General features: G+C 39.6%; 2 protein-coding genes across 3 annotated transcripts in view; one reads left to right on the top strand and one right to left on the bottom strand.

Moving 5' to 3' along the window:
* Window positions 1-110: 110 nt before the first annotated feature.
* cimip5 (ciliary microtubule inner protein 5) lies at window positions 111-2,857 on the bottom strand. Its single transcript, XM_029460857.1, has 3 exons — window positions 2,548-2,857; window positions 1,851-1,890; window positions 111-1,298 (listed from the first exon to the last, which is right to left on the bottom strand). Exons 1-3 carry the CDS (start codon window positions 2,769-2,771, stop codon window positions 1,101-1,103), a joined length of 462 nt encoding a protein of 153 aa, XP_029316717.1. The 5' UTR covers window positions 2,772-2,857; the 3' UTR covers window positions 111-1,100.
* An 897-nt stretch (window positions 2,858-3,754) lies between these two features.
* LOC115027248 (CAP-Gly domain-containing linker protein 4) overlaps window positions 3,755-15,247 on the top strand; it is a 32,790-nt gene continuing 21,297 nt past the window's right edge. Inside the window, exons 1-7 of one of the 2 annotated variants that reach the window (XM_029460452.1) lie at window positions 3,755-3,883; window positions 7,107-7,238; window positions 8,921-9,060; window positions 9,580-9,673; window positions 10,685-10,846; window positions 12,069-12,187; window positions 14,509-14,757. In XM_029460452.1, the coding sequence (XP_029316312.1) occupies window positions 7,121-7,238; window positions 8,921-9,060; window positions 9,580-9,673; window positions 10,685-10,846; window positions 12,069-12,187; window positions 14,509-14,757 (882 nt within the window). In that variant the 5' untranslated portion in view covers window positions 3,755-3,883; window positions 7,107-7,120. Of the gene's footprint in view, window positions 3,884-6,249; window positions 6,402-7,106; window positions 7,239-8,920; window positions 9,061-9,579; window positions 9,674-10,684; window positions 10,847-12,068; window positions 12,188-14,508; window positions 14,758-15,247 lie in introns of those variants that run through there. The other variant, XM_029460451.1, reaches the window with a different exon arrangement.

Below are 15,247 nucleotides of genomic sequence, written 5' to 3'. Positions count from 1 at the left end.
TCTTGTATAATCTGCTGTACGGATGAAACATGAGGTATTAAGACTACTTTTAACTTTACAAAATCAGCTCAGTACACCCAGACATTAAAATGCAAAATCTTTATTGCAATGAGACATTGACTTCGATCCAGATCTTATAAGTTTTTCAAATTCAATGGGGACCAACATTTTCCTTAACATTTAGACAAAAGTGGCATTGATTTATAACAATATACAGAATAGCATTTTAAAGCAGTTACTGCAGTACAACAACCTGAGATATGCTGCCACTTACGTAAAGTGCAGATCACAGTGGAAGCTACACCATCGTGAAAATCACACAAATTAAATGAATATAATTCCATATATCCATCATCGAACAGTGGCTTAAAGGTCCTGGCAAACATATAATGTGTAACAGCAATTTTAGGACTTTTAAATTGAAAATGAAAAAATAAACACCAAAATAAGATATATTATAGGCTAATAGCATCAGCAAGTGAGATTCTCATGTTCTATTTTAAACTGTATGCAAAGGTATGTTGTTTGTTCGGCCTGCAGCACTATTTGAGTGCACAGAGAAATGTAGTGGTGACACAACCTTTCACTCATCCAAATTTGATCAGGTATCTTGTTCAATTATCAAGTATCTGATTAAACAGCTGGTGGAGCTCGGATGACATGAATCTGATCTTCCCTTCTCACCTGTCCTTATCGCTGAGCAAATGCCTTCAACATTGACTTGTGTACTCTTTGCATGGAACATTTTTGTAAACACACAAAAAAAAACACACACGTCTATGAATAAATGAATACATTTCTAGATGTAAAGTCTGATCAAAGAATGATATAACTGGTAAATTAGCAGATGTAAGACAACAACCATACTTGTCCTATTAGTCCTGACTCCCTCCCTGATATGGCTTCCAAGTAGATGTCTATATTTACTTAATATTCACTCTGCATTAAAATGATAAATAGAAAACACAACATCAAATCTAAACTCCAGCTATGCTGAGTGCCACACCATGCCAAACCCATCCAAGCTCCATATAAGGACAGTGCAGTCTGTCTCTGATGTGCAGAGGTCCAGATGACAATAGACTCGTCTTCAGAGCCGTCTAGCACGGCTGCATCTCTGGGTCCTGCTTGCACCTGTGATGACTTCCAGACCAGAGGAACAGCCTGTCCAGTCTGACAAGATCACTGCCCAGCGGAGTGGACAGTCTGCTGCCAAACATCTGGTTGGTGGTGTTGGGGACGCGATCAGAGAAGAGCGACACGTAGTTGGGTAATGGCTCCGGTGACTTCAGCTGCCCCTACAAACACTCAGGTGATACATTTATCAGGGACAAATGAGACTATCCGTGATCAGTCACCACATGCATTTACAATACTGTCAATAACAATGATATTCTACTGAGTATTTAGTTACTAGTTACTGGAGATGCACAATATATATTGGTCCAACAAACTATCGGCCAATAATGGTAAGCCAAATAGCTTTTTATTTAACTATCCGTTATCGGTATTAGCTGAAAACAAATCCATATCATACATCCCTAATGTTCACTTCAGGTTGATGCATCATTATAAAAGAATTAACTGGGAGTGTTGGTATTTTAAATGGAAATAATTCCCACCACTGATGTGAAAAAGTTAAAAAGTCAACTATTGCGGTGCTCAATTCTGTAGGATAATAACAACAATGGGCCATATTAACTTTAACGTTGTTGAGTGTAGGGCTGTTAGTAAAACATCAGGAAAATATTAGAGTATATTAGTTTCAATATATTCTGAGGTTTAGTGCCCAAAAAGAGGTTTGGATGAGAGGTAATAATTTCAACATTTACTCAAACATTTAGTCTTACCATCTGATCATAGTTCCTGAGAAAGTTCCAGTTCTTCTCCCTGTGGACCACAATAGATTGGTTAAGTCTGTTTCAATGACTTATGAACTAGCCTTATATGAACTGCCACAACTTCAAGTGACTCCAGAGCCAGACATGGTTATGCATTTGTTTTGTCACTGCCCCTTCTTATTTGTATTTTGGAGAGACAAAGAGAAGTTTGTTTATAACAAGACTGGACAGTCTATAACAATTATGCACAGAGACAAGTATCATAACATTTGAATGTAATAGTGAACCTTTGTGTAACAGGACAAATCATTTACTCGTATAAGATCTCACATAAAACATAAAGCACACTTCTTTAAGTCCCTCCCAAACATTAATATTTTTCTAGTTGGGTTTAATTTGTAGGCTAGATATACCCTTATGACAAACAAAGTGAATGATTCTTTTCTGAAGCCTGTGATTATATTGACTTTTTATATTTAATTTACTGTATTTACTTTTCATATTGCATTTGATTGACATCTGTTTTTTACACACTGGAATCTTAAATGTGTAAGCATGTCCACGACCTGCTGAATGTCTGTGTGTGACAGTAAAGTGAGGGGGAAACATTTGACTAGTTTGTATTCTAATCTACGTCATAGAAATAAAGTCTTGTCTCCTCCAGACTTATTCTGAAGGTGTGATAGTGTACCAAAGTCCCACTCACCATTCCCGCACTCCTCTCCTCTCCCCCCTCACCATCTCTTTCCACACTCGGTCCTGTTTAACGGGATCCCTCCTGTCTGGGTTCGGCTCCACGGACACCGCGCCACCTCTCGCGTAGCTCGCCCTGTCCGCCGGTGGCTCGGTTGTTATCGGCCTGGTCCCGTTGGCTCGTTCCGGTAACCGGTATCCTGCAGAAGATACGCGCCTGACGTTGTTCAAGTCCATTCTGACCGGTAGCTAGATTAAAATCGTGGTTTGTGCACAAGTGAGCCGAGTGTGTAGAGAAATCACTGCCAGCCGTTTTGTTTACGTTTCCATGGAAACGGTGTTCCGGCAATCTTCACCAGCTCAGGACAAATAACAATACTTTCACAATAAAGTGCAAACAGCCCATAATCAACACACATCCCCACAGGTCATTTACAGCAAGTGCAAGTGTTTTTTGGTTGCCCACATTGTGTTATATTTTGCAATGACTTTAAGAATTAATGCAATTAATATTAAAGGAAAATATGATCACTTATTTTGATTGTGATGATAACGGTTGATGTTATATTGTTAACGTGTTTATCTTATTAGGGACATTTTAACTCATGAAGCTAAATGTCGTTATCGTTTAATTAGTTTTTAATTGAAATGGAATGTTATTTTGAGTTTCATAAATGTGTAACAAATAAGAAATTCATATCAGTAACTATTGTTTTGTGTACTTTTATTATGTACTGCTATTTTAAGCAGTATTATTATGTTGTGTCTCATTGTCAAAGTGTTGTTTTACTACACCATGATTTGTTTTTCTTTTTAGCTAAACTCAAATGTAATACAATTTGAAAAAATGTAACAGCTTCTTTTTCTCCCTCTGTCACTCATGCTGACACACGCTTTCCTGCAGAGGATCACCAACACTGATGGGTTTAGGGGAAAGGATGAATGGCTCTGAGCTGATCCAAATAGTAAGACTAGTAAGTGAACCAGCAAAGGGCAAGGTCTTTACAGAGGCAGCTACATGTGCAGTAAAGGAGGATGTTGGACTTAAATGTATCCCCATGTACAGTCCACCTCTGTTCCACATTGCTATACTAGCAAATGTGACATTGTATTTTCTGTTTCAGAGTATTTTCTGTTGGTTATGTGGGTACAAATATGCTATATTACTTGAGGTTTATAAAGGTTGTAGTTGTATTGCATTTATTTTGAAGACCGGAAAAGCATTTATTCTGAAACAGGATGTACCTTAGCTATGTAGAACACAGTGGGAATTTGACGGAAATTAAATCCGCCACTCACTTTCTAGTCAATTTCCTCATGAGTGAATTAAAACGAGCAGCAAGAACAAGGTAACGCAAATGTTTTTTGTGCACCGTTAGCTAAACGTGACATTTGTTCTTATTTCTAGTCATAAAGTGCATTTTAAGCGGGTAGAATGCTTGGCCCAGTATTTGTGCTAGATAACATTACCTCCGAGGAGCTAACGTCAGTGAACATGAGAGAGAAGGCACTTCATGTCACTTGGCAACTTCTTCCACAATGCACGAGCATAACACATGTGGCTGCTAACTGCTTATATTTACCACGCATGCACTAAATACATACACATAGTGTAGCGCTCTCTAAAGCACGAGACGGCTTTTTCACATATGCTAGCCGGCTAACGGTTAACTGTCAGCTAATGTTAGGATAAAAAAAGATGTTTAGAGCTGAAGTTGATGGGAAATTGGTTCAATAAGTATTTTATTTGATAAACTAACATAGTTTAAGTTGCTCTCAGCGCTACTAACATGTCTGAGGAGGGAGTGGACACTGCTGACTGAGTAAATTAGCTTAACCTCTTCGGCTGATAATAATTTAGTTAACGCTAGCTACATTTAGGTAGATATAGTAAGTAGCCAGGTTAAAAGTTTTGATATGCAGTCTATTATAGGTTACATCATCTACTGTGGGACAGTACGTGTGTAGCTGTTTTGTGAAATATAGTTTTGTGGCAGTACATTGTTGGGACGCACACAGGTGTTTTCAATCATTCAGGTTGAAGGGTGGAGCTGTGCTGGGAATGATATACGAAGTACATGTACAAACACAAATAGCAGGGGGGCCTAATTAGGCCAAGTGAAAACACCTGTGTAGGTGGACCATTTGTGTGTAGTGCCTCTGAGGTTATGAAGATTTCACCCTCGTAGCGGGTAAAAGCAAATGTGCAGTTGATGACAGGAAACTATATTCCATGAAGGAGAGCCAGGAGTCCTGTTATTGTGCATGCTGGCTGACTGTTAGGGTTTATTGGGACACTTGATAGAACTGAGCTATCATTAACAGCATATGTTTTAAATGAGTCGCACACACTGTATTTTGCAGTGTGTAATAGGTAGTCAAAAACAATGGGTGGAAAAATGTTTTGAGTCATCAGATTTGAAGTATGTGACTGTATTGTCTCTCCCTTAGCTGTGAGGATGGGAGCAGGCAGGGTGACATCATGGGACAGACAAACAAGGAGAGGCTTATTGCAAAAGTAGGCCATTGTCCCAAGTAACACTGCAAAGTCCTAATCTCCAGACCGCCAGTTAGTGACCTCACAGAGGCATCAGGAAAATCTCACCTCACTCTTCAGCTGCAGGAAAGTTAGTGCTGAACAACTGACTAAAATGAACTGTTCTGTTTAACATGGATTACGTTAGGTATTAGAAATAATTAAATCTAGTTCATGCTTGTTTATTTCTGAGCCTTGGTGTGTGATTTCAAACTAAAAACATCTTTAAATGCATGTACTTACTAACCACTTACTAGGTCTTTTTAATACAGTCTATGACATTTTCCAGTTTTCCTTAAAGAAATGGAGACTGCATTTCAACATTTACATGTACCCTAGTTCACAAAATACTGTCTTTACACGTCTTCTATCACCCAGTTAGTTCATGGGCTTCTGCATGTGTTGTGAATCCTCAATGCTCGAGGCTCTCAGTTTAAAGGGTTATTACAGTTTGTTGTCTGTATTGGTTTGATTGGTATTCATCATAAGTTCTACTGTTATGATCTATATCTCATACCACTAAAGCTAGCCCTCACACAGCAATTTGTACTTGGAAAATAGATTATATAGTTCTCAAGGGAATCTTTACTCTGGTATTACATTGAAAATTTTGGGTGAGTGATTTTCAAAATTAAGATTTTGACCGCACATTAAATTTAAGTATGATTTAAATCATTCCTATTTGGCTTCCTTTCTCATAATAACCCTGACAGGTTTTAATATAAGTTTCATGAGCTAATCTTGAACTTGTGTGGACTTTTAACATAACAGTTTCCTCGTAACCCCACTGTACCGAATGGGGGCACAGGTGAGGTTTAACTACACCTCCCCTCTGGAGCTGGTAGGGATTCAGTCTTTTACCAGTGGGTGCTTTCGCAGGATGGATGCGTGCTGTCAAGAGGAATTGGACACTGCCCTTACGGTGAAGGACAGCCTTCCTAATCACAACCACCACTTTGCTGCCCTTTTACTCTGTTTGTTTGCCCTGCAGACACATTCTCTGCATGGTGGGTCTTATGGTTGACGAGTCGGATGAGGTGGCAGTGAGGTCAGAAGTGCACACGACTGGAAAGTGAGAGTGACATTCCAGCCGGGCAGAGTCAGAAGTGAAATCTTGCTGTAAATAGCCCCTGGACCTTGGAGAGAAGGGATCAACAGGGTATAATCAGAGCGACAGGGTGTTATTGGAGGTTGAAGGGGGTATGTGCTTGGCAGTTATTTGAAAAACAGCTTGGTTAGATGTTCTGCTGGATCCAGTCTGTGCCTCTTGATTGTAGACTGGGAAGCGCTCATGGAGATCAACAAGAAAGAGGAGAAAGGAGAAGATGCCAGTGAGTGTTGGTTGGTTTGGAAGCTTTTAGGCTCAGTGTTGCCTTTCCGTGTGTGCGTGCTTCAACCTCCTTAAGGTTTCTGTCCTCTCCCCAGCCTTTTATAATATCAGTGTTTCAAGATGCGACTAGTAGTTAAGCATATGTTCACCATAAACCTATATTTGTTTAGTCTTATAAAGGCAAACTAAAATAATCACTAAAGCCAAGTTCTTTTGGCAGTTGAAATTGATCTTGTTGCTTTCACAGTTCAGATATGTGTTGTCCTATATTCCTCATGCATTTTCCATACTGCACATGATCACATTTTATTTCGGTATGTTCAGCACGCTCCCTTTTGTGCTGTACTAATTGTCCTATACTGTGTGTAATGGTTGCAACTTTTAGTGTTGCACTTGGATTCTGCAATATACTACAGAAGCAGGAATATAAGAAGACTGTCACACTGGTGTAAACAATATTAAGGCTTTTTGTACTGTGATATTTTACCGCCTATGTATTTTTGGCTAATCAGCATATTCCTCCTTCCTTAATTAGACCCAATTTTCTGATTAACATACAGTTGCTGTCAAAGAGGAACGATGAGAAGCTCACTGTTTTAGTGAGATGGTGCCCGTTTAAACTTAGAAAATAAGTTCTCACTGCTTTGTTAAAATGAGACCTACTTGTGTTCTCAGAATAGGTCTTCTAATATTGTTCTTGCCACAGGCCCTGAGGGGGAGATGACAAAGGAGGATTTTTCAGAGCCTGTTAAGGGAGACACTGTGCTGGACTGGGCCTCTTCCCATCAGCGGCCGGTTATCCACCAGGTGACCTCTGCACCCATGCCCAGTGACTGTGGTGAGCATCCACACACATGCACACATTCAGTTAGGGCTGTACTGAAGAGTTCAAAGCTTCATTCATAACGCTGACATTCAAATTCTCAATCAACATTTGAATACTGCACAGCTTTTTTCTATTTTGCATGTCTATTCATTGTGTTTTAAAGTCTATGTTTCTGCACAGTTGCAGAAAGATCAGGCTGCTCTAATATTATTCGTATTATACTATTTGTAGAATTGGATTCCAGAAGTGTCTGCGTAGGATTGTTTCCAACTTGTGTGATCCAAACATTTTCAATAACTCCAGAGCGTTGAAAAGTCAAAATTTATGGAAAAAGATGGATGTAATCATTTATCTAAATTCATAACATGATTTATACTTAACAAAATATTCTGCATCAATCCATATTTGTTGGTGTTTAGTCTTTCAAAAAGAAACTTTTCACTGCAGTCTAAAAAAACAGTTTGCTCTCCCGCATGCCACTCACAAAGAGAGCACCATAAATGATATTTATATATCCAGACTTTATTCAGACTGAAGATTTTATTTGAAGATTTTTTAAAATTTTCTTTAGGGTGATGATGTCCTACGATCATCAATAGAAGCTTTGAATGTAAAAACACAAAAAGACATTTGGTACATATGCACAGCGGAGCTATGTGACATTTCATGTTAGGACCCTCACTGCAGGATCGTACAGACTGTGAAAAGATTGGATATGAACAGCTATATGAAACAGCTTCTACTGTGTTTTTTTGTTTTATTTTTCAATGAATTATGATTGTTGATCATTTGATCAATGCACCCACAAGGCGAGACTAATCAAGATTCAAGTGGTGGTGAGGATGATGATGATGATTATCCTGACTGAACGAGATATTAAAGTCCTGAAATTGCACTCAATAACTATGCTAACCGGTGATTCCAGTTTTAGGGTGGCAGGTATTTATTTGTTGCTCATTTATTGTTGTAATATTTCATGGCATTGTGTTTAATATTGTGAAAGTTATACACAATTGTGATGGTTTAAATGAAAACAAAGTGACACATTTCTTACAGATTGATTTCAGAAATATCCTATTTTCAAATAGTAAAGTAATTTGTTAGTTTTACTTTTTGTCATCTCATGCAGTCCAGTGTGCTTGACAGAGAGCATGCACCTTAACAAATGATGTATCTATTCCTAAACAGGTAAGAGGTATATCGGTTTAAATGGAGCGCTGACTCCTGAATCTGTTTTTCATCCCAGATTATCATGTATGCAGTCATTGGTCAGCATAAATGGCTCTTATTGTTCACCTATGTAATACAGTCAGTAAAGCAAAGGCAGAGGTTTTGAAGCTGGTTAAATTATCAGCGTTGATATTTAGTGTGAAAGGCCAAGCCTATTTCAGCCTCAGTCGGGCTTCGCTGATGGCTTATTTGGATCACGGCAGGCCATCGTCTGTCACATCTGATTGCATTCGCCTCTGCAAGCACAGCAAGGGCATTTCCCAAGATTACTAATTTGATTGAATCGATTGAACAGTGTGTTGCAGAACGTTAATGTATGTCTGCGCTGCAGAGTTTCCCACACGCTCACTGCATATGCAGGTGAGAAAGGAACATAACTGTTTGGATTCCCAGTTTGAAGGTTCAATTGAATTACATTACAGTTAACCTATATCTCTGTCGTTCTTTGTCATCTCCACTACCAGAGTTCTCCTTCTTTGACCCCAGTGAGCCGCAGTGCAAGGAGGTTCTTCTGGATCCCAGCACCACCATACCAGAGCTGTTCGCTGTCCTCAGGCAATGGGTGCCTCAGGTTCAGAAGAACATCGACTTTATCGGCAATGAGGTGACGCGTTCCAGCGTTTTTTACTGTCTACGTGCTTCTATACAAACTCTCCTCTTCCTGTAAATGTCACAATTCACAACTCGACTCATTGAATCAGTCTGAAGTCAATACATAACAATGTTAAATACAGAATATGATAACTGAAAACACCAGAATACTTTAAAACTAAATGAACTTCTGAAAACCCACCCACAAACCACCTCCACGCAGAGTTACACAAAATAGCTGCAATGCAGTAAATTGTGCAGGGAAGCACTTGTCTCAAGGGTAAAAGCAGGAGATTATTTTCTCTCTGTCTCACTTAATAACTCCTACCCTTGAGAAATAAGTGCCTCGTTGCCATGTCAGGTTGCCCAACAATTCTCGTTCAAACTTAAAGATGAGTGAAGTTAAAAGAGGCCCAGCTTACTTATCATTCATCAGATCATTGCCCTGGAGTTTATAGCCTATTATGTAATATTTTTTCACAGTGACACTAACGGTCCTTGGTGACACACAGCACATCTTGTCTTTGCACAGATTCTAAAGCGAGGCTGCGGTGTGAATGATCGAGACGGTCTGACAGATATGAGCCTCCTGCACTACTGCTGCAAGGCCGGGGCCCAGGGCATCGGTTAGTATTGACATGGGTGTTGAAGAAACCCTGCTGGACTGTAAAAGTGTATACACATCTACTTTCTTTCTGTGTCCTACACTAAACATAATCTTGTATCCCCAACGCAGGGTGCACTGCTATTGATCAGTACTTCTCCTTAAACACACCCTGTGTTAATATCATACTATCATACTATTTAGTATTCCAGAAAAATATTTAGTATGTCCAATGCAGTACACCAAAAATACTGGGATATCCAACTGCATCAGCTCGCATTTTGCAGTATGCAAGACGGCATGCTTTTCTGGCGCCATGTTAGGACAAAGTAGTGTTTCCCAATTTCTTGCATACTGCAGGCAACAGTACATACTTTGTAAGGGCAGCTGCAGTATGTACTAAAAGTAAAAGGAAAAAGTATGCGTTTTGGAACGTAGCCACAGTCTCTAGAGCTGACAGGCCCTGTTCAGACCTGGCATTACAATGCGTCTTTGGTAAACCGATCACAAGTGGACAGCTATAAGCATGTCAGTTTGCACCTGGCATTAGATGCGTCTCGAGTGACCACTTGTAATCGGCTGTCACTTCCCTGCTCTATATGTAAATATACACGCACATCATTTCTGTTTGCATATACAAAATGCGTATTTTAATGATTTTTTCATTTTTTATTGGTGCATAGATTCCAGTTGTTACTCTCGCATAAATCATACATATTACAATATTTCGACTAATGAAAAAGCGCTGCCTACAGTCTTTGTCTGGCTAGCACTTTTTCATTAGTCATTGCACGTTTCTGTAATGATGTATGATTTATGTTTGAGTAACAACTGAAATGTATACAATTTACATGAAAACAGAAAAGATGTACCTATTTATTTGCATACAAGTTGTAACTAGAGATGCATATGGCGACACATTTTATGGCAGATGTGACTGACGTACTGTCCACTTGTGATCAGATCAACAAAGACTCATGTTAATGCCGGCAACAGCGCCATACTGTACCTGTATCCCTTCTGTGTTCTTCAGGTGATGCAGAGATAGCAGCCGGCTTTGCCCGGCAGCTCCTTTCTTTGGGTGCTGATCCCAACCTTCGCTCGCGCTGGACTAACATGAGGGCCCTGCACTACGCTGCCTACTTTGACGTGCCCCAGCTTATCCGGGTGGTGTTGCAGGCCTCCCAGTCTGGAGGTAAGAACAGAGCTGCGACCAGAGGACAGTGGTGGAAGGTCGCCCCCGCAGTCAGTACAGGGCAAACATTTCTGTTTTCATAACCATCAGTAAGGCCTCAGTAAATTATCTTTCCTGTGGTAAACGTATTGAGTTCCTAGCTTATTAGGTGTATCCACTATAGCTACATTCAATCCCATCCAATAAAACAACCCTGCAATGCAGCCTACATTTAAGAACCTTTTCACATTCAGTTTTTGTTTTGGGTGTCAGTCAGAGGTGTGATTCTATTCTATGGAGGCTGTAGTTTGTGGTGCTGTTGCATTATGTGGTAAGGTCTTTCTAAATGTGAAGATGCAGTGTGGATAGACTTGGACAGTGGCAGCAGGAGTTTACTGCAGATTGATTACATTTATTTTAATTTACACATCTCACAGTATGGAGTCCAATTTCTAAAAATCCCTACTCAGCAGATAAAGCCTTGTTTATGGTGCTGGAGCTAAGAAAAAAATAATGTGAAAAGCATTGTGCACTGCAGTCTGTCTTAAAGAAGGTCCTGGCTGGAGCTGCCTCAGTAAATGAGTATTGCACAGATAAGACTGTGTGTGGATTCTTTTCCTGTCATTACACATAAGTATGGAAAAAATAGTGAACAGCATGCACAGCTGTTGTTGTTGTATGGTTGTTGAAGCACAGGCCTAATGCTTACATTTGAGTTTTATCTTATTTTTTAATAGCCAGTTTCCCATAATGTACATTGATCATATTGTGGTGAGCTGCTCAGATACTTTTGTTATAGATATATTTTGCCTACTGTGTTGCACTAGGATCGTGCTCAATCCAGTTTATTTATTATTAATATATTTTAAATAAAAATGAATCTCTAATGCCGTCTCATGTCCAGGCTTGGCATTACTGTGCCTGCGATACAGCACATGATGTTTGTCACCTGGTCAAAAAGCTGTGCTGTGTCTGTATTAACATATAGTGAGTGGAGAGACAGACTAAAAACAGCCTCTACAGAATTCACCTCTTATATTTATACATTTATAAATAACAATCCCAGTTTCACATTGTGTGTAAATATTGTGATGATTAATTATTACAGAAACACATTTATTTGACCTAAATGTTTATCTTTATGCAGATCTGTCATATAGAAAATAAGTGTGGCAAATACTGAACAACAGGAGCTGATTAAGTTGTGAATGAGTAAATCCTCCTGATTGTCTTTATTTTGTAGAGGTAGATGCCACCTGTAGTGACTTCGACTTTGGCACCGCCCTGCACATCGCTGCATCCAACCTGTGCACGTCAGCTGTCAGATGTCTCCTGGAGCTGGGAGCCAACCCTGCTTTCAAAGTAAGTTACATTGCTCTTTCACATACACTCGCATGAAAGTTTGACAGTCAAGACCTTTTGACAAACTCCACGTTGACATCAGGACAGCAGAAACTCAACATTTTACAAATTATATAGTGATGTAAATTAAAAAAGAAGCAAACCATCACATTGGAGAAGCTGAAACCAGCGAGTGATCAGTTTTCAATAAATCATAAACTTCACAAAAGTTGTTTGTGTCAAGGCTATTGTATTGGACGTCCTTACACTGGGTGTTCATGATACTGCTTCTGCCTCTGTATTTGCTCACATATATCATCAATCGGGACTCTCTTGGAAATAGTAAAATTCACTCCCACAATTATCCCACCATCAAATTTACAAAGCCTGTCCTGTGATTTAATCCTAGCTCCACAGAATTACATCAATTATTTTGTTGCCCACGTTTACTGTTTATACTGTTTGGCATTTTCTGACAGATAATCACCCAAAAAAGCAATTGTTTGCAAAATAGATTTCCCAGACGTATTTGAATAGAGCTACCATTTGAACATGTCTCTGTGCTCAGTCTGTCTGCCTTGTGCCTCTCAGTTGCAGTCGTTTAAAGCCTTGGTTGAGGGGTTTGCTGAACAGCCCTGATGTATTAAAGGATGTACTGCAGATTCCCAGTAGATGGTAATGTGGCATCAAGGCTATACAGTCTGTCACAGATTATACGTGGTATTGAAAGTTTCTACCCATACTAGAATCTGCATGTCTCAATGTGCTATTATCCTTTAGATTAAGCAAAATGTTTTTTCAGATTCATTGAAGCTGTTTCTGAACAGAAATGCTGCCTGATCTGTGTATGTACTCATTTTCCCACTGGAGGTCACCAAAGCACTACTCACCATAATCCAATAATTCCCTTGTTCAAAGATGAGTACAGAAGCTCTGTATTTCTTAGTGTGTGAATGCCAAGCTTGGAGAGCATGTGAACACTGGTTGATGTTTTTTAACCCTTTTTATTCCGAGATTTTCTTGGTTAGAGAAATGGATGTGTTTTACTTATCGAGCCAAGCAAAAGTTTAAACTCTAATATTTCTGTCGTATTTATGTTTTGTCAAGACTTTGCACCCTAGAGAAATGTTGCATCTGTTATACATGTTCGGATGTAGCTATTCATTTCCCCCCTAGTTATCCTCTTCATAAAGTACCAATATGTTCACTGTGACCACACCATATTAAGTTGAGGTATAGACCATGCATGTGGGTGTATCAAAGTCCTAACTTTGGGTGTACGAATTTGATTATTATCCAAAAGAGTACCCAGCAAAAAAAAGGAAAGCCAATTTAACTTCATGTTGCCTGGAACATGTAAAACTAGTCTTTCTAAAGTTCAGTAAAAATATCTGTGCACTGCATCACTGTTGAGCACGTTTGTCGGGACCATATAGCATTAGTATAGGCATTTGCAATGATTTGTGATGCATTTGAATGCTCCCCTTACCAAATAGTGTCACTTGCATTTGAAAAATATTGTTTTTGGCTTGCAGTGGAGTATGAGGCATGATACCAGAGCCAAGAAATTCAGTTTTAAAAATCTATTTTCCTTTTGAGTAAAGGTCAGACTTGGAAGAGGTTTAATTTGATATTTCTCTTCTCTGACTCAGCAGACATTCGTGACAACAAACCTTGCATTTGAGCAATGGAAAGTTTGGAAAGGATGGAAAACTAAAAAATGTAGCTGGCCTTTCATGCTTCCCTTACCACACATCTTTTGGATTAATAGCTATAGCAACTCATTGTACTTTTGTTTAGTAGCAGGTTGCTGTAGTGGATAGCTTTCTTGATTGTTTCAGATTTAAAGTGAGACACTGTTTCAAGTCTGTTTGGTATGTGCTTGATTTTTGGTGGGTGGAGTGAAGTCATCTTTATTACTTTTAGCTGGCAGGTGAGTTGTATGCCCATGTTGCATGTGTAGTTGAGTGGACCAAACATTAGCAGTTCAGTACAGCCTCACAATAGACCACAGTTTAATTGCTGCCTCTTCGCTCCCAGAACAAGTTGTTTTCGTCAACACTGTGCCAGAGATAAAATTAAAGATTCTCTTAAGCCCAGCGTCCTCGTTATAGAAATGGTAACTGAACTTTTAGATAATGGAAGCAAAGATAAAGTTTTACTTTTTGTTGTCCTAGCAGGCTATTGTAAGTGAGGTTGACACTGTACTTGATATTGATCATTTATATTACATTTACTTGGCATGCTGGCAATGAAATTTTGGATGAACAGTGGATGAAATTCACTTTTATTCATCTTTTTATCATCGATCTTCTGTGCTTTTCCCTCGTCTCTTCCTACAGAATGAAAAAGGACAGTGCCCAGCGGAAGTGGTGCCTGACCCACTTGACATGCCCTTGGAGATGGCAGACGCAGCCGCCACGGCCAAAGATCTCCAGGCTTTGCTGGGACGAGCTTTACCCAGACCCAGCTCCCCTCTGCCCCTCACACTACAAGCCCAGACACTTCCTGTTCTCTCCGATAAGGCCAGGATGCAGCTCGCCACCATGGGAATCCGACTAGGTGACCGTGTGGTGATAGCTGGACAGAAGGTGTGTGGTAGGTCACTATCAAAAGGCAAGAATCATTATAAATATCTTCATTAATCCTTTGATTGATTTCATTTTTGAACATCTAGCTCTTTCATTTGCCATATCTCAAAGTGGTAGAATAGAGGGAAACTTCCCTACCTGATTAGCTGAATTCAAATGAGTTTACTCTTCTCCAGTTACAGAGAGAACCTAATAAACTGACTCCTAGTAAGTGCTACAATTATTAAATTCTGTTAACAGTGAAAATGTATAGCTCATCTCAACGGATCTCCACACTAACCTTGTACATTAGTAGCAGTAGTACCAGGAGGGCCCAAAAGTCCTGTGTGTAGGATTTAGTGGCATCTAGGAGTGAAGTTGCAGATTGCAACAAATTGAATATCCCTCCGCACATTTCTCTCTTTCCAAGCGTGTCTGAGAACCTACGGTGGCCTTCAGGTAGTGTGAATACCCGAAAGGCTACTGTAGAAACATGGCGGTGCAACATGGC

This window comes from Cottoperca gobio, chromosome 22 (genome assembly GCF_900634415.1).
Source record: "Cottoperca gobio chromosome 22, fCotGob3.1, whole genome shotgun sequence".
Classification (NCBI taxonomy): Eukaryota; Metazoa; Chordata; class Actinopteri; order Perciformes; family Bovichtidae; genus Cottoperca; species Cottoperca gobio.
Note: the sequence above shows the minus strand (reverse complement) of the source record. Positions and strands in the feature narration are given on the sequence as shown.

What these genes read in the sequence shown, in the direction of transcription:
- cimip5 (XM_029460857.1), bottom strand. Translation starts at nt 2,771, where the DNA reads ATGGACTTGAACAACGTCAGGCGCGTATCTTCTGCAGGATACCGGTTA. An exon ending in AGGAGAGGAGTGCGGGAATG is followed by an intron (nt 1,891 to 2,547) that starts GTGAGTGGGACT and finishes TGTGGTCCACAG; the next exon opens with GGAGAAGAACTGGAACTTTC. An exon ending in TCAGGAACTATGATCAGATG is followed by an intron (nt 1,299 to 1,850) that starts GTAAGACTAAAT and finishes GAGTGTTTGTAG; the next exon opens with GGGCAGCTGAAGTCACCGGA.